The sequence below is a fragment of the Gossypium raimondii genome, chromosome 1, assembly GCF_025698545.1.
Source record: "Gossypium raimondii isolate GPD5lz chromosome 1, ASM2569854v1, whole genome shotgun sequence".
Classification (NCBI taxonomy): domain Eukaryota; kingdom Viridiplantae; phylum Streptophyta; class Magnoliopsida; order Malvales; family Malvaceae; genus Gossypium; species Gossypium raimondii.
This window is the reverse complement of record NC_068565.1, coordinates 99,704-124,963: the sequence shown is the minus strand read 5'-3', so window position 1 is coordinate 124,963 and position 25,260 is coordinate 99,704. Positions and strand designations below refer to the sequence as shown.

Here is a 25,260-nt window from a genome sequence, read left to right as displayed (position 1 = left end):
TTTTTTTTTCTCGGATCTAATTTTAGTTGTGTATGGATTTGGGTTAAAAAAATTCCACGGCCCATTCAACTTTTTTATTGGCCTAACATGTATTTTAATGTAGGCATAATTTTAAATTTAGCCTTCAATATTTACATCTTTTATCAATTTGACCTTTGCTCTTTTCTCTTAGCTAATTTTGACCTTCAATCTTTTAAAAAAATTAAATTGAATTTAATCATCAACCTTTCAAAAAGAGCTTAATTGTTTTTTTCAACAGAAATGTTGACTAAAATGTTAAAATTTTAAACAAAGTAGCTCGCATGGCAATCCACATGTAACTCATGCTTTTTTTTAAAAAATTCGTGAACTTTTTTATACGTTTCCCTTGAATTTTTATTTTTATTTAAATATTTTTATAATTTTTAAATTATTTGTTGACGCGAGCCAAGATAAATATTGCCATGTCTGTATAAAGTACATGAGGACTGACACACCAACATCATTAATAATTTAATGTTTTAGTAAGCATTTTCATTAAAAAATGTGATTTGCCTCTTCTTTGAAAGCTTGAGTGCCAAAAAGAAATTAAGGCCAAATTGACAAAAAACATGGAAGACTAAATTTGACAGCGTACCTTTAATTTACATTTTAAATCCTTGTGTTTGTTTTATTTTAAAATGCGGATTGAAAATTAAATTATTTCTCAATTTCATGCTTTCCATTGTTACACAGACTCTATTCTAGAGGAAGATTATGTTTCCTAATAATTTTGAGCACAAATATAATTATTGATTGACTAAATTTTACTTTGATTAGTACCGTTATTATTATAAAAATTAAAAGTTGTTGATTTAAACATATTTAAACGTGTAATATGCTAATGCTACAATGTATAAAATATTACAACTTTTGGACTCTATCTCGTATTCTAAGATGGTTGCAAGCAATTGTGGGTATAGATGTTCCATTGATATAAAACGTGAAAAAGGATGTTTTAGTTTGGTGGGGATTTAATTTGCAATTATGAATATTAGTAAGTTGTAATTTATTTGGATTATGAATATAACAAATATTATGATTCATCAATTTTTTAGACAAAAATAATCTGATTGCAACAACTGTTGTGAGATTAAATAATTTGACAACATTTTTTTAGGTGAAACTACCATCATCATTAGACTCCAAAGACAGCAATGGCCTTTTGGTGTGTTTCAATGAAATGTTGTGTAATGATAAAAATTTGGCCATTATATATCCCATGTTGAAGGGCACGAGTACCGGTTAAAATTAATGCCCAGAAAATTTGCTGGGCCTGGGCTGGCTCATTACATGTTCCCCCACAAAACAACACAAGATCTTGCACTGGTTTTCACCAAGTACCTTGTTCCACGTACAAAGGGTATAGCTTACTACCCACACACATAATAATTCTTTGCATGGACCATGCAGGCTTCATTCAAAGACAAATATTTTAATAAAAGATGAAAAATTTTGCAATGGAGGACAGCAAAAAACCAAGTTTCCTTAAGAATTTGTGGTGCAAATGGATTCCCTTTAAACAATCCACTGATCTCATCTACTTTATACATAGTTTGGGTTTTTTATATTTTAGCCCAATTCTGCCTTAGCTTTGAATGCTAATAATAATGCTTGCTTTGGGTTTTCTATTATATTTTAGACCCAACTTTAATGGAGAAACTAAAATGGCTGAAAAGGGAAACTCGAAGAAACCCAAAATCTTTGTTATTTTGCAAAAGTATAATGGCTTTCGAATATTGCTTTTTACCTTTATATAATATTACTACTACTTTATTTATTGTTTTGCTTTACACTTCGAAGCAAATTCCCGTCTTCAGTCTCTTTTCTTCTCTTTTTGTCCTCTTGTCCAAAATACTTGGGAATTTCCTTGAAGTAGTGCTGCCTTAACTGAAATTAGAAAAATAAAAAAACAGCAAAAGACCATAAACTCTGTTATCTTTGCAAATTAATCCATTGGAACTGAGATCAAAGAAGTTGGATTCTAGTAGAATTATATTCTGGTTAATAGAATGGCGGCGGCTGGGAGTGCTTCGTGGCAGCCACAAGAAGAGGGGTTAAAGGAGATCTGTGGATTACTAGAACAGCAGATTTCGCCATATTCTTCAGCTGATAAGTCTCAGATTTGGCAACAGCTTCAGCACTACTCTCAGTTCCCTGATTTTAACAACTATCTCGTTTTTATCCTTGCTCGAGCTGAGGTTTGTTTCAGCTAGTTTAGTAGAAATTTTCTCTTATTTCTATTTGAATTTACGTGTTTCTTGAGGAACTGGATTTCTATGTACTTTGATCAAACATGTCTACTATGATGTAGTTTTGCTCATATATTAGGTGTTTAATGCACTAGCATATTACCAACACTTGTCTACTTTCTATATGCAGGGAAAATCAGGAGAGATTCGACAAGCAGCTGGTTTGTTGTTGAAAAATAATCTCAGGACAGCATACAAGTTAATGTCGCCTGCACACCAGCAATATATAAAGTCTGAATTGTTACCTTGTTTAGGAGCAGCTGATAAACATATTAGGTCCACAGTTGGGACTATTGTAACCGTGGTTGTTCAACAAGGGGGAATTCTTGGGTGGCCTGAGCTGTTGCAAGCTCTTGTCAATTGCTTGGATAGCAGTGACTTAAATCACATGGAAGGTGCCATGGATGCATTGTCAAAGGTATGCAATGCGTAATCTTCTAATTTCTATCATCATTGAATGGAAGTCGTCATATTGGTAATTATTGTGAACCTTAAGTTAAATCAATAAAAGCATGTCACTGTAATTTAGTCTATAAGCTATTTGAAAATATTCAGCATCTAGCAATGTAGCAGATGATGCTTTGACCTTTTAGAACTAGATTCACTTACATATAAACATGTATTGTCAGTGGAACAAGATTCTTGATCTTACATTGCACCAGAGTTGGTGCCTACAAGTTCTACTTATTTATTTTCCTAGTTCCGGTCTTCTCTTCTTAAGATGCTTATAGCTTATACACAAAATTTCCTTATGAAAATCCATGATATTCTAAATATTGGAAACCTGTTTCAAGTACTAAGGTTCTTTTGTCACTCAAATACAAGAAGCTACGAACCCTGGTTACTGCTTTCCTATGATCAAACTTTTAATCTAGCTGAGAAAAGCTCCTACAGCAAAGACATGTTTCAATACTAAGTATGTACCATACTACTTACACTTAATTCATCAACCATTGTTTTGTAAGACAGATTTGTGAGGATATACCACAAGTGCTAGATTCAGATATGCCTGGGTTAGCTGAAAGGCCTATCAAAATATTCCTTCCTCGTTTATTTCAGGTTAAATGTAGTTCCTTGTATTAAAATTCCATCATGCATTTATCAATACTCTATTTTTGTTGCTAATTATTATTATTATTTTCTATGAGCAGTTTTTTCAATCTCCACATACTTCTCTGAGAAAGCTTTCATTGGATTCTGTAAACCAATACATTATGTTGATGCCTTCCGTAAGTTTTAACTTGAAATTTTGTATTCTTACTGATACTTTTGGGGCAGTACTTGATACCATACATTAATATCTTGCAGGCTTTATATACATCCATGGATAAATTCCTTCAGGGTTTATTTGTCCTTGCTAATGACCCTGCTGCAGAAGTGCGGAAATTGGTGAATTGTTTTTCTTTCTCCTCTTGTATTCTTTTTTATAGTTATAATTAAGTCTTTTGCATGGAACTCTTAAATCTGTTGTTAGCATTGATATATAGAATGCAGTATTAGAGTTAGACATGTTTTAAAACTAGTCTTTGATGTTAATGGTGCTATTTCTTTTTCCTGCCATGAGACTATAATCTTGCTGGACTCTCCTAATACATGTATTAAATGGGATACTACACCAAGAACTGTTTGTCTCCTACTAAATTTTCTTCTGTATAAAATTGGCTATTTTTAGTATTTTGAGTCAGTGATGACTACAAAATGCAATCTTGTTTTTCTAAGATTAAGCATATTTAGATCAATGTTTTTTTTGCCAAATGGTCAGGTTTGTGCAGCATTTGTCCAGCTAATTGAAATCCATCCATCCTTTCTGGAGGTCGGTATATTTTGTTGTTATATTTTAGTCTATATGCAATTGTCTTGTCTTCTTTTGCCAATTCACTGATGTGATTTTCACTATTTCTCAGCCACATTTGAAGAACGTAATTGAATATATGCTGCAAGTCAGTAAGGACACTGATGATGAAGTAGCACTAGAAGCATGTGAATTTTGGTAAATTTCTACTTTATGCATTCCATGTGCAAATCTCTGATATGTAGACTAGGGGTATTGCAAAACCATATAATTTTGATTGCTTTGGCATATTGACAACTTCTACTTAATAGTGCCATAATGTGAGTTAAATATGTCAGAGATCTTGGAGGTGTGCTTACTCCTGCATGTCTGCCTCTATGTGCCATTTATGTTGTAAATTGAGCTGTAGTTTCCAAGATTTTGAATATCATAGCCATTATCCATCATATTCTTAATCCTTTCTGTTAGAAATGTAGATTCATTTTCTTGAATCTGCACAGGGACAGGAACGAAGGCCATGGATTTAATTGGATTTAATTTTACTAGCTTTAAGCCCCCCTTCCCTGCCAAGTGTTTATGATTCAACATTGATCGTGATTGGCAGGTCTGTATATTGTGATGCACAGTTACCATATGAGAGTTTGAGAGAATTTTTGCCACGTCTAATTCCGGTATGCTAATACTTTGCTGTCTTTCATATTTTGATTCTTTTTCTCTTTGCATAACCATACAATGTCCTTATCATTGGTTTTCATGTATCTGTTTTTTTGTAGATTTTATTGTCAAACATGGTTTATGCTGATGATGATGAGTCACTTGTTGATGCTGAGGTTATGTCTTGTTAGCTTCTGCTTTCAGATTATTTGACTTGGCAATTATAATTTGATAACTTACTTGGGAACCGTTCATTGTTGTAGGAAGATGAGTCTCTTCCAGACAGAGATCAGGTTAATATAATTTATTTTCAGCTCTTAGTTTTCTAGAATTTGTCACATATCTGCATTCTGTCTTGCTGAAATTGCTTCCTAATATATCCTCTCATGGCATTTCCTCTTCAGGATCTAAAACCTCGATTTCATACACCGCGATTTCATGGTTCTGATGATGCAGAAGATGATGTAAGCATTTTTTTTCCTTTCAGCAACTAACATAGCTAAGTTCTATATGTCTGTTAGTTTTAGAAAAATCGGTTCCTTAATGAAACTGTTTCCTGGATAATTCGGTACAGGATGATGACTCCTATGGCATATGGAACTTACGGAAATGCAGTGCAGCGGCTCTTGATGTTCTGTCAAATGTGTTTGGAGATGAAATTCTTCCTGCTTTGATGCCTATTATTGAGGTAACTTACCTATTGGGGATGTCAAAGTATGATCATGAAAATTGTAACTGTTTTAACGTTTCCATTTATGTTATTGGCCATCCATCATCACCAATTGGCATGTTGCATTATGTGTTCATCTTGGCCAAAAGATTTTAGCTCAGTTTGTTGCATGAACATTTCAGAAGATCAGCTTGTTTCTTTCAGAAGAATCTACAAACTTGAGTAATTTGCTATGACATGGATATGCTAGCTTGAATCACAATGTTATTGCTGTTAACAACAAACTTTTCTTGTATGTGTGCATGGAAATTAGTTATGGAAAATAGTGATATTTGAAAGTCAGTTGACTTTTGTTGAGGGGGTCGGCTCTCTTTTTGTGAGAAGTCTTTGAAGTGTCGTCCGTTGAACAATCGACCGGACCTTCAAATAGTGGAAGTATTGTGCCTAGGATATCTATACTCGGTTTTATCCCTGAGTGTTTGTCTCCTGACTTTGCGGAGAGCCCTCGATGGGTTCACAGAGTTTAGTGGGAGCGCCTGGTCCACCAAGGAAATGTTTAGTGTTTGGCCTGGTGGGGTTCAAACCCATTCCCTTATATGGCATTGGTGGGTAAGAACACTACCACTTGGTTAGATGGTGGCGAGGTGCTCCCCAAACTCCGTTAACCTGTTGGGCTCTCGTTGGAATCGGGAGAAAAAAATTGGGGATAAAACCGAGCATAGACACCTCGGGCTCAATACCTCCATTGTTTGAGGGTTCGATCGGTTGCTCGACGGACAACATTTCAAAGACTTCTTCTGAAAGAGAGCCAACCCCCTCAACAACTTTTAATAGGAGTTTGCATCAAAATCTATTCTTTTGGTGTTGAGCTATTTAGTTACATGGTCTTAACTGTTGAATCTGCAGGCCAAGTTATCTGCTAGTGGTGATGAAGCTTGGAAAGATAGGGAAGCTGCCGTGTTGACTCTTGGTGCAATTGCTGAAGGTTGCATTAATGGTCTTTATCCTCATTTGTCTGAGGTAATTATTGTTTTTGTCTACGTTTTTGATTCATCTGTTTTCATTAAATAAAATTGTGCTCTTAAATTTATAATCACCGCTTTTAGCAATGGTTTTATTTTACTCTTATTTGTCATGCTGCTTGTTGCATACTTGCATTGATAGAAAAACATATTTATATGTGCAGATTGTAGCATTTCTGATTCCCCTTTTAGATGATAAGTTTGCACTCATAAGGAGTATTTCTTGTTGGACACTTTCTCGATTCAGCAAATACATTGTTCAGGTACAGATGAAATCTTTTTGGCTATTATTCAGCTATTGTTCTTGGTGCATATCACTTCACAGAATTCTGTGGTTGTGACTCTAATGTTTCATTTATCTCAGGATAGTGGTAATAAAAAAGGGTATGAGCAATTCGACTCAGTTCTTACGGGTCTCCTGCGAAGAATATTGGATACTAACAAGCGGGTGCAAGAGGCTGCTTGTTCGGCTTTTGCAACACTTGAAGAGGTTGTTATGAATCTGCTGCATGAATTGTTGGTTTTAGGATTTAAATTCTTATCGATATCTAATAGTGTAGTTTATAGAGGTTTATATCAATAAATCAGGTGGAGTCATTTCATAATCCTCCCATTACTTCAATAATATAAAAATTGTTTTATTTATTTTCAGGAGGCTGCTGAAGAGTTGGCACCGAGGTTGGAAGTAATTTTACAGCATCTTATGTGCGCTTTTGGCAAGTATCAGGTTTGTTTGATGGCCACTACATTATAATAAGCTGTTTTTAGTGTTGCAATTATGACTTATATGAGACCTGGTACTGTCAGTTGTTGCCTTCCTTTAATACCATATGCTGCTTCATCATCACCATCGGATAAAACTTCTTGCTTACTTATGTGTGTATAAACATTTACAGAGACGGAATCTTAGAATTGTTTATGATGCTATTGGAACTCTAGCAGATGCTGTTGGAGAGAAATTGAATCAGGTATTTCAGTATGCTACTGCTAAAGATGATAACCATGTTCCTCAAACTTTTGTCTCTTCCTTCTAATCTATATTAGCCGTGTTATGCTCAAAAGTTATTTCACTTTTTGGTGGGTTTTATTTGTTTGTGGTAAGATGATTCTCTCCCATTGACTGGCTTTATCATTTGCAGCCAGTTTATCTTGAAATTCTGATGCCACCACTCATTGCGAAGTGGCAGCAGGTTTCAAATTCTGACAAAGATCTCCTTCGACTGCTGGAGTGCTTCACGTCCATAGCACAGGTCGGTTAACTGTTCTTTAACCTTTTCATTTATTTATTTCTTTTATAAGTAGTTATTGCCTAGATGGGCAACTAAACATAGAAGTGAGTACAAACAATCAGTGTACGTAATTCTTTTAATCTGCAATCAGCTAATCACCATAACTTTTTAGAACAATTTATTATTAGGATATATCACTCCGGTTTTATGCATTTCTAAGCTTTATTCATCGATATACTGATATTAGCAGATATATTTTGACCTCCTTGTTCTTGTAATCTAATCCCTTGTTTAAGAAATTTGCTATATTTTTCAACAATATGCTGTATGTACAAATTTTTAGTAGAGTTACCATTAGGATTAATGTATTTTACTTTTTCAGGCATTGGGTACTGGATTCTCTCAATTTGATCAGCCTGTATTCCAGAGGTGCATAAATATCATCCAGACTCAACAACTGGCCAAGGTTTTTATAATCGACTGTTAATTTCTACTAATCGACAATCATGTTGAATTAGTTTTTCATTTGTGTTCTCTGCCCTTCATGGTTGGCCAATGATTTCCTATATATTTTTTACTCAAATGTGATTGATCTCTTCCATTAAGCAGTATATTGACTAGTGCCTTGCGGAGTGGCTTGTTTTCTGTTCCATTACCTGGTTAATTTTATTGATGATATAACGGTAGCATGTGTTTGCTTTTGATGTATAGATGTTTAGCCAATGCATGTGAAATTACATTTTGTATTATATATATTAAGTACAGTGGTAAAAGTACCATGGAGGTCCCCTCTATGAAAAAAATGGGCAAATTAGTCCTTGTATGTTAGATCAAAGAGCAAACTGGACATTCTGTTAAAAATTCTTTCCATTTTTACTGTTAAAAAACTGGTCCATGTACGTCAGTATGAGGTGCACGTGGCATACCATGTGTAACTGTTTGGTTATTTCGTCAACCACATCAGTTTTTAACAGTAGAATTGGATGAAATTTTTTACAAAAAGGACCAATTTACTCTTTAATCTAACATACGGGGGCTAATTTGCCCATTTTTTGAGTAAATGGGCAAAATGCAATCTGACTCTTAGTATATGGGCCTTCATGGTACTTTTACCTAAGTACAGAACCTTTCTTTCAACTTGTGCTACTTCCATCTTATTAGCATTAACAGTAAAGATACTGTAGATATTGAGAGAAATTAAGAGCATCTATTAGTTTCAAACATGTCCAACAGCTGAAATTCTTTTTGCATAATGCTGTTGTTAAAATCATTAGTTCTGATGAATCAGCTAGAAAGTTACTACAATCTCTATCTTTGGAATCTTACCTCAGAACAACTACTGATCTGCCATGCAACATACTATTCTATTTGCATAATAATGTTACTACAACTACCGTTGTTTCTCCGACATAGTTTTTTGAAGACATTGATAGAAATTTCTATTGCAGGTTGATCCTATTTCAGCTGGAGTTCAGTATGATAAGGAGTTCATTGTGTGCTCACTTGATTTGCTCTCTGGACTTACAGAGGGCCTTCAAGGTGGAATAGAGAGTCTGGTACTTGCTTTCTCCTTTGCTCTTGATGAAAAAAACATGTGGTCTGGATATTGGTAAATATGTTATATTACAATGTGAACTGGTATGTTTTGTGCTGTTCACATAGACCTTATATGCAGGTTGCACAGAGCAATTTGAGGGACCTGCTTTTGCAATGTTGTATGGATGATGATTCCGATGTGCGACAAAGTGCCTTTGCACTTGTTGGGGACCTTGCAAAAGTAAGTTCAAATCGAAACCACCCTTTTTTCATAATCCCCCCGCCCCCCTTTTGGCGTGGTCCAAGCTGATCCACTTTATTCATATGTTGAATTTGATTAGGTTTGCCCTGTTCATTTGCGTCCTCGTTTGTCTGAATTTCTTGATGTTGCAACTAACCAATTGGTAAAGTTTCATTTTGGAATTCCATATCTCAGTTTACCATCTTTATAGTGTTACATAGTATATCCCCCATGCAGACCACTCCCAAGTTAAATGAGACCATTGCAGTGGCAAACAATGCATGTTGGGCCATTGGAGAGCTAGCAATTAAGGTATGTGTGCTCTTCATTCACCTTCTTGAGTTTACACCCCCCTTTGGTTTCTTTGATGTCTTGTTTTCCCTCATTTATCGTCACTGACTATTCGACTTTAATTTCAGGTTCGTCAAGAAATTTCTCCGGTTGTCATGACAGTGATCTCATGTTTGGTTCCTATCCTTCAGCATGCAGAGGTAATCTTCCCTTTTTGTTGGTGACATTTGTTGGCTTGCATGCCCATATAAACATAACTATGGTAAAAGTATCATGGAGGCTCTTGTACTAGGAGCAGGATTGAATTTTACCTATCTACTCAAAAAATGGGCTAATTAGTCCCTGTACAATAGATCATAGAGTAAATTGGTCATTCTGTAAAAATTTCATCCATTTCTACTTCTAAAAACTGCTCTCTGTCGTCAGCATGAGATACATGTGGCATACCATATGTCATTGTTTGGTTATTTTGTCATCCATGCCAATTTTTAACAGTAGAAATAGATGAATTTTTTAACAAAAAGGATCAGTTTGCCCTTTGATCTAATGCATAGGGGCTAATTTTCTCATTATTTAAGTAGAGGAGGCAAAATCTAACCTGACACCTAGGATAGGGTCTCCATAGTACTTTTACCACATAATTACGTGTTTGTGCATTAGTGCCTTGACGATCATGTTGATACCATTATCTCATGTGTGTATGATCAGCAAGGGGTAAACAAGTCAGTTGTTGAAAATACTGCAATTACTCTAGGGAGACTTGCATGGGTGTGTCCAGACCTTGTATCACCACACATGGAGCATTTCATGCAACCATGGTGTATTTCTTTGTCTATGTAAGTATCGATTCATTTCCCTTATGATTTCTTTTCTTGATGTACTGTTAAGCTACTCTCGTGGTGCGGTTTAGCATTGTCTTTATATCAAACAATTTGTGGCAGGATACGTGATGATATCGAGAAAGAAGATGCCTTCCGAGGTCTATGTGCAGTGGTATGCATCTCTTGTTCTAATCATCATCATTAACTCAAAATAATCTAATTTTACCTGGATGACACCCAACGTTTTCAGGTCCGAGCGAACCCATCAGCTGCTCTGAGTTCACTTGTTTTAATGTGCAAAGCTATTGCAAGTTGGGATGTAAGGATGCTGTTAATAAATGTTTTAGAGGGTTGTATATGTTAAACTGAAGTTGGAGCTTTTTGACATTGTTGTATGCCTGTAGGAAATAAGGAATGGAGAACTACATAATGAAGTTTGCCAGGTCTTGCACGGTTATAAACAGGTGGGGGGTTCTTTGTTATTTCCTGAATATTTTTGTCTTTATATATATATGTATATGTTAAAATGCTAAAAATCCTTTAAATATTTCTGACTGCATGTATTACTTCATTTGGGGTAACTGCAAACACACACATATTTAGCAAAAGTTGTCTTTTTCTATAATTTGATAGGATATCTTAATTGCAGTGAATTACTATTCATTCGAGGATGATCTATATTTTGGTGTATTTATAGAAACAAATTATATTATGCATTAGACTAAGTTCATTCACTGAATTGTTGCAGATGCTAAGGAATGGGGCATGGGACCAATGTATGTCTGCATTGGAGCCACCTGAGAAAGACAAACTATCAAAGTATCAAGTATAAGATCTCGATTATCATCCATACTTGTCAGTGTTGTACGGTCTCTGTTGGTATATTTCATGCCTTCACACGGTGGTACTGGCAAAAGAGATGTTTTTCCCAAGGCAAAAAACATCACCGCTCTTCGCATTATTTCATTGAAGCAAACTCATTAAGAAAATTTACACGTGGAGCTTGGTTTCAGCATTTGAGGTAGGCAGGCAGGCAGCCCCCAAAGCTTCATATGTTTGGTATTTTTTTTTTTGTAATTGAAGGATTGATTTTTTTTAAAAGCATCATATTCAAGCATTGCATCATTGTTTTCGATTGATGAAATGTTGGTGTTTAGTTAGACAGGGTTTTGATCTGTGAATTCTTACAGGCTTTTTTTGTACATGGGCTTTGAATGTTGATATTATTAGAAGTTCTGGGGTCTTTTTCTTTTTTGCATACTTAATAAATAAATAAATACTTAATAAATAAATATTAGGTGTTTTGAAAAAAGCCTTATTTTCTTAGGTACTCTATTTTTCTAATTATATGTTTAAATTTGTATTAATTATTTTTTATTTTATGTCTAACTATTTTAAAATATGTGTTAAATATTACAAAATATTAAATAATGTGTTAATAAGTAGGATGGTAGACACATGCTAAGTTAATAAATAAATAAAAACTCTCACAGCAAAAATAACAATTTAAGCTCCCAAATTATTGGGTTAAAGCAGATCCAATACTTTATCAGTAGATGTGGACAAATTCATCAAAAACATGACCCATTGTTATTCGAAATAAAGAAAACAAAATTGGTTCAGAAAAAGAAAGAAAAATACTAACTGTAGAAATAATCATGTCACAAAAGCTCATTTTATACCAGCAAAAAATGGGTTAAATAAAGGACAATAATGCTGTACAGAAGTGATGAAAATGCTGGGAGGGAATCGCCAACATAGTTGAAAAGCCTATGTTTCTATAACTTTATCTACTTTGCTGCCTTTCTAAGAGCTGAGAAAAATCCTCCAGAAGATTTCCCTTCATCTCCTACCTGTTTTTATAAAATTCGATATCAATATTCATGTCGTTCGAGTTATTGCAAGTATATAAACTATAACATGTGCACAGAATGAAAACAGACCTCGGAAATTTGCTGTAAAATGCCTATGATTTCAGAAAAATCAGGTCTTAGTGTTGGATCTTGTTGCCAGCATCTCTCTAGCAGTTGAGTGAGCTTCGGGTTAGTGTTCTTTGGGACTGTGGGACGTAATCCCTGGAATCAATGTCAATGACAAATCATTACATTTATAGGTAAAAGTATCATGCTCATCTTTGCATTGCATTTTGTCCCATTTACTTAAGAAATAAGTAAATCAGTTCTTATACATTAGATTAAAGAGTAAATTGATTCTTTTGTTAAAAATTTCATCAATTTTTATTGTTAAAAATTGGCCCACTCTTTTATCTAACATATAAGGACTAATTTGTTATTTTTTTTAGTAAAGAGAATAAAATACAATTTAACTTCTAATACAAGTCCTCTATAGTCCATAATACTTTTACCACTTTTACGTGATAATAATTTTGTTCTCAACCTATGCTATGAAAAATCATTATCAACATTGCATTGAGAAAAAAGTTGACGAACCTTTTGAACCACTCCTACAGCTGCTTGTAATGGGGTTAAGTATTCATATGGAAGCTGACAATGGAAACAAAAGCAGCAAGGTAACCATGGGATTCAACAACCCAAAACAAACAAAAGCACATATCTTAATGCATGCATACCTTAAACATATAATCAAAAGAAAAGATAATTGATCCAGCAATACCTTTCCAGTTAACAACTCCCATAACATGATTCCGAAACTGAAAACATCGGCCTTGTGATCATATGGCTTATGTTCAATGACCTTCAATGCAAAACAAAGTGTTGTAGGATATCCAAGATGACAGCAATCTCAATTCAAATGATCGCTACTAGCTACTACCAATTAATTATCTAAAGATGAAAATAAAAGCAACAATGAATAAAGAGATATCCAAGAGGCAAGTAAACCGGTTCCCTAATGTATGTTTAGTGTAGGGTTGTAAATGAACATGGCGTTTGATAAATAATCCAAATTTCTGTTTGTTTATCAAGATAAATGAACAAATATAAATAACATTTTATAATCATTTTATCTCGAAGAACAAAAAGTAGGGTTAAGAGCACACCTCTGGAGCCATCCATCTATATGTTCCAGTTTCAGCTGTCATAACTCCAGATTGAACTTTCACTCTAGCAACCCCAAAATCAGCAACCTTAACCACCTGTAATATGAAAAGCATGCCGTAGAATCACAATGAGAGGAACTTGGAAAAAGCTGAGGATAAACTTAAGTAAATTCTAGGGACTGACTTCATTTTCATCCATCAGAAGATTTGCAGCCTTCAAATCCCTGTGGATTATATCATTTTGGTGCAAGTAGTTCATTCCTTTGGAAACATCTATTGCAACTTTAAGCAATGATGGAAGCTTGAAAACACCCTTCTGTTTATGAAGATAGTCATACACACTTCCACCACACATAAATTCTGCAGAGAGAAAGAAAATGAAAGAACATTTAGAAAAGAGTATATCCAAGGATGAAAGAACAATAGTCTTAAAATTCACTTTCATCTAGTCAATAAAGAATCATCAGAATACCTGTTACAATACACAAGGTTGGAGGCTTGGTACATGCACCAATAAATTGTACTACATTTTTATGCCGAACTTTCCTGCAAATTTTGAATGAATTTTTTATTAAAGGAGCAAATTAATAATGCAGTCATCCAAAAGAAGGATTCTATTTTGATCAAATATTAAAAAGCAGTGGAGTTCATGATGAAAGAAAGGTAAAATATTTGAAAACTGATCAAGGATGTCAGGCAAGTAACTGCTTCCTAAATGGACACTGGTATGCATCTATAAACATAAAGAACAGCAATTAGAGAAGCCTGTCATATCAGCTAATACAAACCTCATAATAAAGACTTCCTGGGCAAAGTCTTTCTGTATATCAGTATCTACACGCTCTGGCTTGAGGACCTTAATAGCCACATCCTGACTACAGTAAGTACCTTTATACCTGAAACAGGGTAACAAGGACAATGTTATTAATGCTCAAAAGGAGAAAAGGATCAATTAGAAAGTAATTAATTCACTTACAGATCCCCATATGACCCAGATGCAACTTTGTTCTCAAACTTTAAGTGTCTAGGATCAATTTCCCAAACATCACTCCCATCATTAGGAATTGCAACATAATTCTGATCACCTTTGGTCCTAGTCTCCTGGCCCTTTGTAGGAGAAGTGGGAAGTTGTTTCAGCCAAGATTGCTTCTGCATAAAAACCAGTTGAAAGTAAAGTCTGATTAGAGTTGCTCATAATATAAAGCCCAAACTTTCAGTTAATAAATTCTGACTCTCACATCAACATTTCCATTTCTTTATAAACATTTTGCATTTAAGCATACTGTTAGAATTGTAGTAAGAATTATTTTGTCACCAAACCTGCCAATCATAAAATTAGTTAAACCTTTGTTTAGCATTGGATTCACAAATTAGAAAGAATTATCATGCAGAGGGGGCCGTTTACAGCTGATCAATTTTATAAGCATCATCATCCAGTGCTTACTTGAAAAGATAGACAAGACGAACAAAGGCCAGGAACAAAAAAGTTTCATGAAATTAGTCCTATTAACCAGTACTTTAGCATAATAGGGCACGACAAAATGATGAGTACATTCAATGCAAGTGAACTGTAAGCTTTGCAGATAGAACTAACACCATGACAGTCCATAATCACTTTAATTGTGGGAAGAAACACCTTAGCAAAAGGAGAGATCTTTCACTCAAAAGTCTCACACGTAATTTAACACACTTTAAAACTGCCGTAATGAATTACCTCAATTTTTAAGAGATCCTTTTCCAAAGCATCTTTAAGCTGCTCCGTTTCCTGACAATTTCATATCATAAGTCAAGCAAGTCTAAAAAAATTATAATATTCTGATAGGTCAATGTTTAAGCTTAATCCTTCTAATTGTGCAGCAATCATGAATCATATAGTTCCCCAACGGAGTTTCAATGACTCCCAAGAAAACAAAACAATTACCATCTAAACTAACAAATGACAGAATTCATAAATTGGGAATTTTGAGCTATAATAAGGATACTTTGTAGACAGCTAAAATAAAATATACAAAAACCAATCTCCAGAGCTGTTATTCTTTCTTTTTTAGTTAAAGGGTCATTGTAAAAAATAATTATGTCCTTGGCTACTGAAGTAAGATATTAAAATGAAAAGTACCTCATATGGCCAACCATCAACAACAAAAACATCTAAGGAATAACCATCAACTGTAGAAAATGCATGTGCTTCCTGGATGTTCAGCCCAATCTCAGCAAGCAATGCTGTCAACTGCAAATATTGCATGGTTATGGCCCAATGGAATTAGAAGTAATATTACATAGCCAAAAATCTAAAACTATGTGCACTTCACATGTAAGCTCATAGACTCTCTAGAGGAGTAATTCAAGCATGGGTAACAATATAATGATTGTAGTTTTGACATGAAAAAAGACTAACCAGTAGCCAGAGAACAATAAGCTTCCAGTTAGTTGTACCAAGGACCCAGACAGACCCTAAGGCTTACTTTTTTATCAACAACTTCATTCCTAAATAATATAAAAGTCTAACCATCTCGATTTCATGAAGCATCAAATTCAAAATAACAAGTATATTCTTGTAATTCCACGAATAAACATATACTTTACCTGACTGAGAAGTTTTGGTTTGTCTTCTGTTGAAAATGTAATTTCATGCATGGGCCTGCATCAGCAACAATTGGAAAAGAATGGAATTTTGACCATCCAAAATGATAGAAAGTATTTACAGAGATTCACCAAAAAATTATCCAAATATCAGTAGAAAAATAAGCCAGAGGGACAGAAGCTGAACATGTCAATCACAAATGTGCATAAACAACTCAAACTTAAGTCAATAAAAGATAGCACGTGTGAAGCACAGCTCTGAGGTAAGAAAACTTGGTCCTATACAAGAGTTTGTCCATTAATGTGCTCCTGAATATTTAAAAGAACCAATACATGATATTCAAAAATGGTAAGTTTATCAAGTACAAAAACAAAGCTACCACTAAGACACTAACTTAACCAATCATCGCTTGCATAAGGACATTTTAAGACATAAATAAATACCTGGAAAAATGTGAATTGCCATGTTCAGAATTATCTCCATCTTGATCAGCAAGGGATCCGAGATTAGGTGAGGAGCCAAAGGCAGGTGGTGGATGTATGCTGACAATTGAAAAGCCAGTCAAGAGTTGTTATCATCATTAACACCAGCCAATGTATAAAATGAACAAGCAAAATATTGAAAGAAAAATATCAAGAGGCAAATAGATTATACAAGCCTTAAAAACAAGTAGACATATGAGAGCTGTTTCTAAGAAAGTAATGCATGTAAATTATGGTATGGATCGTAAAAGCTTTTCTGAAGCATACCTTTGTCTGTTAGACAATTTCCTAGAACTTTGAGCAGATTCCTCACTCGGAGAGTTCCCATCAGAGGTAGATTGCACCTACACAAGCAGGTAATCATCATGGTACATTTGATTATGCTAATGTCTAGGAATACCAATTTTTTCACCTATACTAAGAACGTAGAGAAAATCTTAGTTCTTAGTTATGAAATGTAACTAAAGAAAAAAGAAAGAAAGAGGAAAAACAAGTCACCTGCACGAGACGAACTTCCATTGCTAGTCTAGTGGCATGATCATGAGCCAAATGCAGTAATCTTTGGTGCATAAGAACATCTTCTGCTCTTTCCACATTCACATCCAAAGCATAGCTGCAATGTATAATCAGCTCAGCTTAGTTCAAACAGCTATTTATAATTTGTTCAAAAAATGGATTTTCTGATGAATGAAAAGAAAAGCAAACTATCAAATCTGCTTCAGTTATTACTTGATTCTGATATCATCAACAGCAAAAGAAAAAAATACGATATTAATCCACTGATCGAAACTAACAACAAAACCGTAACCTATAAATTTTCTTATTAACCTCTAGAGAATTTTGACCATAATTTTAATCCAAACAGTTCCTTAACTCCAACGCTATCTATAATTCTAAGCACGAAAGGCAAACAGGAAAAAAAGAACGCATCTGAGATTCAGTATCTCGATTAAAAAAAATCATAATTACAAAAAAATTATATAAAAATAAAAAAGACTGAATACGTTGCCTAAATCATAACCCATCAGCTGCTCTGAGTTCACTTGTTTTGATGTGCAAAGCTATTGCAAGTTGGGATGTAAGGATGCTGTTAATAAATGTTTTAGAGGGTTGTATATGTTAAACTGAAGTTGGAGCTTTTTGACATTGTTGTATGCCTGTAGGAAATAAGGAATGGAGAACTACATAATGAAGTTTGCCAGGTCTTGCACGGTTATAAACAGGTGGGGGGTTCTTTGTTATTTCCTGAATATTTTGTCTTTATATATATATGTATATGTTAAAATGCTAAAAATCCTTTAAATATTTCTGACTGCATGTATTACTTCATTTGGGGTAACTGCAAACACACACATATTTAGCAAAAGTTGTCTTTTTCTATAATTTGATAGGATATCTTAATTGCAGTGAATTACTATTCATTCGAGGATGATCTATATTTTGGTGTATTTATAGAAACAAATTATATTATGCATTAGACTAAGTTCATTCACTGAATTGTTGCAGATGCTAAGGAATGGGGCATGGGACCAATGTATGTCTGCATTGGAGCCACCTGAGAAAGACAAACTATCAAAGTATCAAGTATAAGATCTCGATTATCATCCATACTTGTCAGTGTTGTACGGTCTCTGTTGGTATATTTCATGCCTTCACACGGTGGTACTGGCAAAAGAGATGTTTTTCCCAAGGCAAAAAACATCACCGCTCTTCGCATTAATTCATTGAAGCAAACTCATTAAGAAAATTTACACGTGGAGCTTGGTTTCAGCATTTGAGGTAGGCAGGCAGGCAGCCCCCAAAGCTTCATATGTTTGGTATTTTTTTTTTGTAATTGAAGGATTGATTTTTTTTAAAAGCATCATATTCAAGCATTGCATCATTGTTTTCGATTGATGAAATGTTGGTGTTTAGTTAGACAGGGTTTTGATCTGTGAATTCTTACAGGCTTTTTTTGTACATGGGCTTTGAATGTTGATATTATTAGAAGTTCTGGGGTCTTTTTCTTTTTTGCATACTTAATAAATAAATAAATACTTAATAAATAAATATTAGGTGTTTTGAAAAAGCCTTATTTTCTTAGGTACTCTATTTTTCTAATTATATGTTTAAATTTGTATTAATTATTTTTATTTTATGTCTAACTATTTTAAAATATGTGTTAAATATTACAAAATATTAAATAATGTGTTAATAAGTAGGATGGTAGACACATGCTAAGTTAATAAATAAATAAAAACTCTCACAGCAAAAATAACAATTTAAGCTCCCAAATTATTGGGTTAAAGCAGATCCAATACTTTATCAGTAGATGTGGACAAATTCATCAAAAACATGACCCATTGTTATTCGAAATAAAGAAAACAAAATTGGTTCAGAAAAAGAAAGAAAAATACTAACTGTAGAAATAATCATGTCACAAAAGCTCATTTTATACCAGCAAAAAATGGGTTAAATAAAGGACAATAATGCTGTACAGAAGTGATGAAAATGCTGGGAGGGAATCGCCAACATAGTTGAAAAGCCTATGTTTCTATAACTTTATCTACTTTGCTGCCTTTCTAAGAGCTGAGAAAAATCCTCCAGAAGATTTCCCTTCATCTCCTACCTGTTTTTATAAAATTCGATATCAATATTCATGTCGTTCGAGTTATTGCAAGTATATAAACTATAACATGTGCACAGAATGAAAACAGACCTCGGAAATTTGCTGTAAAATGCCTATGATTTCAGAAAAATCAGGTCTTAGTGTTGGATCTTGTTGCCAGCATCTCTCTAGCAGTTGAGTGAGCTTCGGGTTAGTGTTCTTTGGGACTGTGGGACGTAATCCCTGGAATCAATGTCAATGACAAATCATTACATTTATAGGTAAAAGTATCATGCTCATCTTTGCATTGCATTTTGTCCCATTTACTTAAGAAATAAGTAAATCAGTTCTTATACATTAGATTAAAGAGTAAATTGATTCTTTTGTTAAAATTTCATCAATTTTTATTGTTAAAATTGGCCCACTCTTTTATCTAACATATAAGGACTAATTTGTTATTTTTTTTAGTAAAGAGAATAAAATACAATTTAACTTCTAATACAAGTCCTCTATAGTCCATAATACTTTTACCACTTTTACGTGATAATAATTTTGTTCTCAACCTATGCTATGAAAAATCATTATCAACATTGCATTGAGAAAAAAGTTGACGAACCTTTTGAACCACTCCTACAGCTGCTTGTAATGGGGTTAAGTATTCATATGGAAGCTGACAATGGAAACAAAAGCAGCAAGGTAACCATGGGATTCAACAACCCAAAACAAACAAAAGCACATATCTTAATGCATGCATACCTTAAACATATAATCAAAAGAAAAGATAATTGATCCAGCAATACCTTTCCAGTTAACAACTCCCATAACATGATTCCGAAACTGAAAACATCGGCCTTGTGATCATATGGCTTATGTTCAATGACCTTCAATGCAAAACAAAGTGTTGTAGGATATCCAAGATGACAGCAATCTCAATTCAAATGATCGCTACTAGCTACTACCAATTAATTATCTAAAGATGAAAATAAAAGCAACAATGAATAAAGAGATATCCAAGAGGCAAGTAAACCGGTTCCCTAATGTATGTTTAGTGTAGGGTTGTAAATGAACATGGCGTTTGATAAATAATCCAAATTTCTGTTTGTTTATCAAGATAAATGAACAAATATAAATAACATTTTTATAATCATTTTTATCTCGAAGAACAAAAAGTAGGGTTAAGAGCACACCTCTGGAGCCATCCATCTATATGTTCCAGTTTCAGCTGTCATAACTCCAGATTGAACTTTCACTCTAGCAACCCCAAAATCAGCAACCTTAACCACCTGTAATATGAAAAGCATGCCGTAGAATCACAATGAGAGGAACTTGGAAAAAGCTGAGGATAAACTTAAGTAAATTCTAGGGACTGACTTCATTTTCATCCATCAGAAGATTTGCAGCCTTCAAATCCCTGTGGATTATATCATTTTGGTGCAAGTAGTTCATTCCTTTGGAAACATCTATTGCAACTTTAAGCAATGATGGAAGCTTGAAAACACCCTTCTGTTTATGAAGATAGTCATACACACTTCCACCACACATAAATTCTGCAGAGAGAAAGAAAATGAAAGAACATTTAGAAAAGAGTATATCCAAGGATGAAAGAACAATAGTCTTAAAATTCACTTTCATCTAGTCAATAAAGAATCATCAGAATACCTGTTACAATACACAAGGTTGGAGGCTTGGTACATGCACCAATAAATTGTACTACATTTTTATGCCGAACTTTCCTGCAAATTTTGAATGAATTTTTTATTAAAGGAGCAAATTAATAATGCAGTCATCCAAAAGAAGGATTCTATTTTGATCAAATATTAAAAAGCAGTGGAGTTCATGATGAAAGAAAGGTAAAATATTTGAAAACTGATCAAGGATGTCAGGCAAGTAACTGCTTCCTAAATGGACACTGGTATGCATCTATAAACATAAAGAACAGCAATTAGAGAAGCCTGTCATATCAGCTAATACAAACCTCATAATAAAGACTTCCTGGGCAAAGTCTTTCTGTATATCAGTATCTACACGCTCTGGCTTGAGGACCTTAATAGCCACATCCTGACTACAGTAAGTACCTTTATACCTGAAACAGGGTAACAAGGACAATGTTATTAATGCTCAAAAGGGAGAAAAAGGATCAATTAGAAAGTAATTAATTCACTTACAGATCCCCATATGACCCAGATGCAACTTTGTTCTCAAACTTTAAGTGTCTAGGATCAATTTCCCAAACATCACTCCCATCATTAGGAATTGCAACATAATTCTGATCACCTTTGGTCCTAGTCTCCTGGCCCTTTGTAGGAGAAGTGGGAAGTTGTTTCAGCCAAGATTGCTTCTGCATAAAAACCAGTTGAAAGTAAAGTCTGATTAGAGTTGCTCATAATATAAAGCCCAAACTTTCAGTTAATAAATTCTGACTCTCACATCAACATTTCCATTTCTTTATAAACATTTTGCATTTAAGCATACTGTTAGAATTGTAGTAAGAATTATTTTGTCACCAAACCTGCCAATCATAAAATTAGTTAAACCTTTGTTTAGCATTGGATTCACAAATTAGAAAGAATTATCATGCAGAGGGGGCCGTTTACAGCTGATCAATTTTATAAGCATCATCATCCAGTGCTTACTTGAAAAGATAGACAAGACGAACAAAGGCCAGGAACAAAAAAGTTTCATGAAATTAGTCCTATTAACCAGTACTTTAGCATAATAGGGCACGACAAAATGATGAGTACATTCAATGCAAGTGAACTGTAAGCTTTGCAGATAGAACTAACACCATGACAGTCCATAATCACTTTAATTGTGGGAAGAAACACCTTAGCAAAAGGAGAGATCTTTCACTCAAAAGTCTCACACGTAATTTAACACACTTTAAAACTGCCGTAATGAATTACCTCAATTTTTAAGAGATCCTTTTCCAAAGCATCTTTAAGCTGCTCCGTTTCCTGACAATTTCATATCATAAGTCAAGCAAGTCTAAAAAAATTATAATATTCTGATAGGTCAATGTTTAAGCTTAATCCTTCTAATTGTGCAGCAATCATGAATCATATAGTTCCCCAACGGAGTTTCAATGACTCCCAAGAAAACAAAAACAATTACCATCTAAACTAACAAATGACAGAATTCATAAATTGGGAATTTTGAGCTATAATAAGGATACTTTGTAGACAGCTAAAATAAAATATACAAAAACCAATCTCCAGAGCTGTTATTCTTTCTTTTTTAGTTAAAGGGTCATTGTAAAAAATAATTATGTCCTTGGCTACTGAAGTAAGATATTAAAATGAAAAGTACCTCATATGGCCAACCATCAACAACAAAAACATCTAAGGAATAACCATCAACTGTAGAAAATGCATGTGCTTCCTGGATGTTCAGCCCAATCTCAGCAAGCAATGCTGTCAACTGCAAATATTGCATGGTTATGGCCCAATGGAATTAGAAGTAATATTACATAGCCAAAAATCTAAAACTATGTGCACTTCACATGTAAGCTCATAGACTCTCTAGAGGAGTAATTCAAGCATGGGTAACAATATAATGATTGTAGTTTTGACATGAAAAAAGACTAACCAGTAGCCAGAGAACAATAAGCTTCCAGTTAGTTGTACCAAGGACCCAGACAGACCCTAAGGCTTACTTTTTTATCAACAACTTCATTCCTAAATAATATAAAAGTCTAACCATCTCGATTTCATGAAGCATCAAATTCAAAATAACAAGTATATTCTTGTAATTCCACGAATAAACATATACTTTACCTGACTGAGAAGTTTTGGTTTGTCTTCTGTTGAAAATGTAATTTCATGCATGGGCCTGCATCAGCAACAATTGGAAAAGAATGGAATTTTGACCATCCAAAATGATAGAAAGTATTTACAGAGATTCACCAAAAAATTATCCAAATATCAGTAGAAAAATAAGCCAGAGGGACAGAAGCTGAACATGTCAATCACAAATGTGCATAAACAACTCAAACTTAAGTCAATAAAAGATAGCACGTGTGAAGCACAGCTCTGAGGTAAGAAAACTTGGTCCTATACAAGAGTTTGTCCATTAATGTGCTCCTGAATATTTAAAAGAACCAATACATGATATTCAAAATGGTAAGTTTATCAAGTACAAAACAAAGCTACCACTAAGACACTAACTTAACCAATCATCGCTTGCATAAGGACATTTTAAGACATAAATAAATACCTGGAAAAATGTGAATTGCCATGTTCAGAATTATCTCCATCTTGATCAGCAAGGGATCCGAGATTAGGTGAGGAGCCAAAGGCAGGTGGTGGATGTATGCTGACAATTGAAAAGCCAGTCAAGAGTTGTTATCATCATTAACACCAGCCAATGTATAAAATGAACAAGCAAAATATTGAAAGAAAAATATCAAGAGGCAAATAGATTATACAAGCCTTAAAAACAAGTAGACATATGAGAGCTGTTTCTAAGAAAGTAATGCATGTAAATTATGGTATGGATCGTAAAAGCTTTTCTGAAGCATACCTTTGTCTGTTAGACAATTTCCTAGAACTTTGAGCAGATTCCTCACTCGGAGAGTTCCCATCAGAGGTAGATTGCACCTACACAAGCAGGTAATCATCATGGTACATTTGATTATGCTAATGTCTAGGAATACCAATTTTTTCACCTATACTAAGAACGTAGAGAAAATCTTAGTTCTTAGTTATGAAATGTAACTAAAGAAAAAAGAAAGAAAGAGGAAAAACAAGTCACCTGCACGAGACGAACTTCCATTGCTAGTCTAGTGGCATGATCATGAGCCAAATGCAGTAATCTTTGGTGCATAAGAACATCTTCTGCTCTTTCCACATTCACATCCAAAGCATAGCTGCAATGTATAATCAGCTCAGCTTAGTTCAAACAGCTATTTATAATTTGTTCAAAAAATGGATTTTCTGATGAATGAAAAGAAAAGCAAACTATCAAATCTGCTTCAGTTATTACTTGATTCTGATATCATCAACAGCAAAAGAAAAAAATACGATATTAATCCACTGATCGAAACTAACAACAAAACCGTAACCTATAAATTTTCTTATTAACCTCTAGAGAATTTTGACCATAATTTTAATCCAAACAGTTCCTTAACTCCAACGCTATCTATAATTCTAAGCACGAAAGGCAAACAGGAAAAAAAGAACGCATCTGAGATTCAGTATCTCGATTAAAAAAAATCATAATTACAAAAAAATTATATAAAAATAAAAAAGACTGAATACGTTGCCTTATTTCAGGTCGTATTTTATGCATGTAGTAAATTATGAAGAAAAAAACATATATGCTATTATACCGAGTAGGAAGGCGATCGAAGTGAGTCCAGAGTTGGTGGTCAAAGCCGGGCCTATCAGCCTCTTCTTTATCGGATCGTCGAAGCCGTCGGAGCACCTCATTGTAGACGTCAAACTTTAGCCGCTGTTTCTGGCTTTGCAACGGCGGCGTATCTTTAGCTTTGCTCCCGCAACTCTCGGTATCCTCCATCACCATTGGTTTGAGAAAAAAAAAGCGAAAGCAATAAAGAAAAGCGTGAATGTGATTGTGATTGTGATTGTGATTGTGATTGCGATTTACGTTGAGTTTATATCATACATGGAGACGCATATTTAAAGAAAAAGAAGAAAAGGAGAGATTTTACTTTTTTGGTTTTATTTCCTAATTGTTTTATTTTAGTTCCGCGGGTAAACTGTATTAACAAAACAAGCTGAGGTGGGACAATACAATACCATAACCTGATCCTTTTTTAGATATTCTATTTTATATTTGCTTGGGGATATTTAATGGATAAGATTTGAGAGTACTGTGGGTAACGCCCACGTATCTCATTTCTGGAGGATTAACATTGTGTTTTAGAGTAATCAGTAATTAATATAAGATTATCAATATCTTTTTAATTACTATCTTATACTCAAATCCATCCCCCATTCCGTGTGAAATATAATGGATTTGTATTTTCATTTTATAATTTTATTAATTAATTTAAATACTTAATATAATAAAGGTTAATGCAATAATCCACATATTTTTGTGTGCCA

General features: G+C 34.1%; 2 protein-coding genes across 25 annotated transcripts; one reads left to right on the top strand and one right to left on the bottom strand.

Moving 5' to 3' along the window:
- The first annotated feature begins 1,806 nt into the window (after positions 1–1,806).
- LOC105772651 (transportin-1) lies at positions 1,807–18,597 on the top strand. Of its 4 annotated transcripts, XR_008194628.1 has the most exons (30): positions 1,807–2,219; positions 2,401–2,688; positions 3,240–3,329; positions 3,422–3,499; positions 3,579–3,659; positions 4,033–4,083; positions 4,175–4,260; positions 4,667–4,733; positions 4,836–4,892; positions 4,980–5,009; positions 5,121–5,180; positions 5,291–5,404; positions 6,293–6,406; positions 6,573–6,671; positions 6,773–6,898; positions 7,061–7,135; positions 7,305–7,376; positions 7,548–7,658; positions 8,020–8,103; positions 9,086–9,193; positions 9,313–9,414; positions 9,515–9,577; positions 9,652–9,726; positions 9,834–9,905; positions 10,414–10,541; positions 10,647–10,698; positions 10,777–10,845; positions 10,931–10,990; positions 11,275–11,547; positions 18,388–18,597. XR_008194628.1 is itself a non-coding variant. In XM_052628708.1 (29 exons), the coding sequence occupies exons 1-29, from the start codon at positions 2,031–2,033 to the stop codon at positions 18,196–18,198; spliced, it is 2,685 nt and encodes an 894-aa protein (XP_052484668.1). In that variant the 5' UTR covers positions 1,807–2,030; the 3' UTR covers positions 18,199–18,597. The 4 variants fall into 4 exon arrangements, 3 of the variants coding, with proteins under 3 accessions (XP_052484668.1, XP_052484667.1, XP_012449505.1); XM_052628708.1 differs by lacking the exons at positions 10,931–10,990; positions 11,275–11,547 and adding an exon at positions 17,772–17,831 and having other exon boundaries at positions 18,115–18,597; XM_052628707.1 differs by lacking the exon at positions 11,275–11,547 and having other exon boundaries at positions 18,115–18,597.
- LOC105772635 (serine/threonine-protein kinase STY46) lies at positions 12,094–24,866 on the bottom strand. Of its 21 annotated transcripts, none has more exons than XM_052628716.1 (16): positions 24,522–24,861; positions 17,107–17,221; positions 16,876–16,952; positions 16,570–16,668; positions 16,129–16,183; positions 15,662–15,772; positions 15,260–15,310; positions 14,522–14,694; positions 14,334–14,441; positions 14,018–14,091; positions 13,730–13,905; positions 13,546–13,641; positions 13,161–13,241; positions 12,977–13,030; positions 12,470–12,601; positions 12,094–12,379 (listed from the first exon to the last, which is right to left on the bottom strand). In XM_052628716.1, exons 1-16 carry the CDS (start codon positions 24,713–24,715, stop codon positions 12,317–12,319), a joined length of 1,659 nt encoding a protein of 552 aa, XP_052484676.1. In that variant the 5' UTR covers positions 24,716–24,861; the 3' UTR covers positions 12,094–12,316. The 21 variants fall into 21 exon arrangements, with proteins under 21 accessions (XP_052484676.1, XP_052484684.1, XP_052484680.1 ...); XM_052628724.1 differs by lacking the exons at positions 12,470–12,601; positions 12,977–13,030; positions 13,161–13,241; ... (9 more) ...; positions 16,876–16,952; positions 17,107–17,221 and adding exons at positions 19,307–19,438; positions 19,812–19,865; positions 19,996–20,076; ... (9 more) ...; positions 23,714–23,790; positions 23,945–24,059 and having other exon boundaries at positions 24,522–24,860; XM_052628720.1 differs by lacking the exons at positions 13,161–13,241; positions 13,546–13,641; positions 13,730–13,905; ... (7 more) ...; positions 16,876–16,952; positions 17,107–17,221 and adding exons at positions 19,996–20,076; positions 20,383–20,478; positions 20,567–20,742; ... (7 more) ...; positions 23,714–23,790; positions 23,945–24,059 and having other exon boundaries at positions 24,522–24,860.
- Between the last annotated feature and the right edge of the window lie 394 nt (positions 24,867–25,260).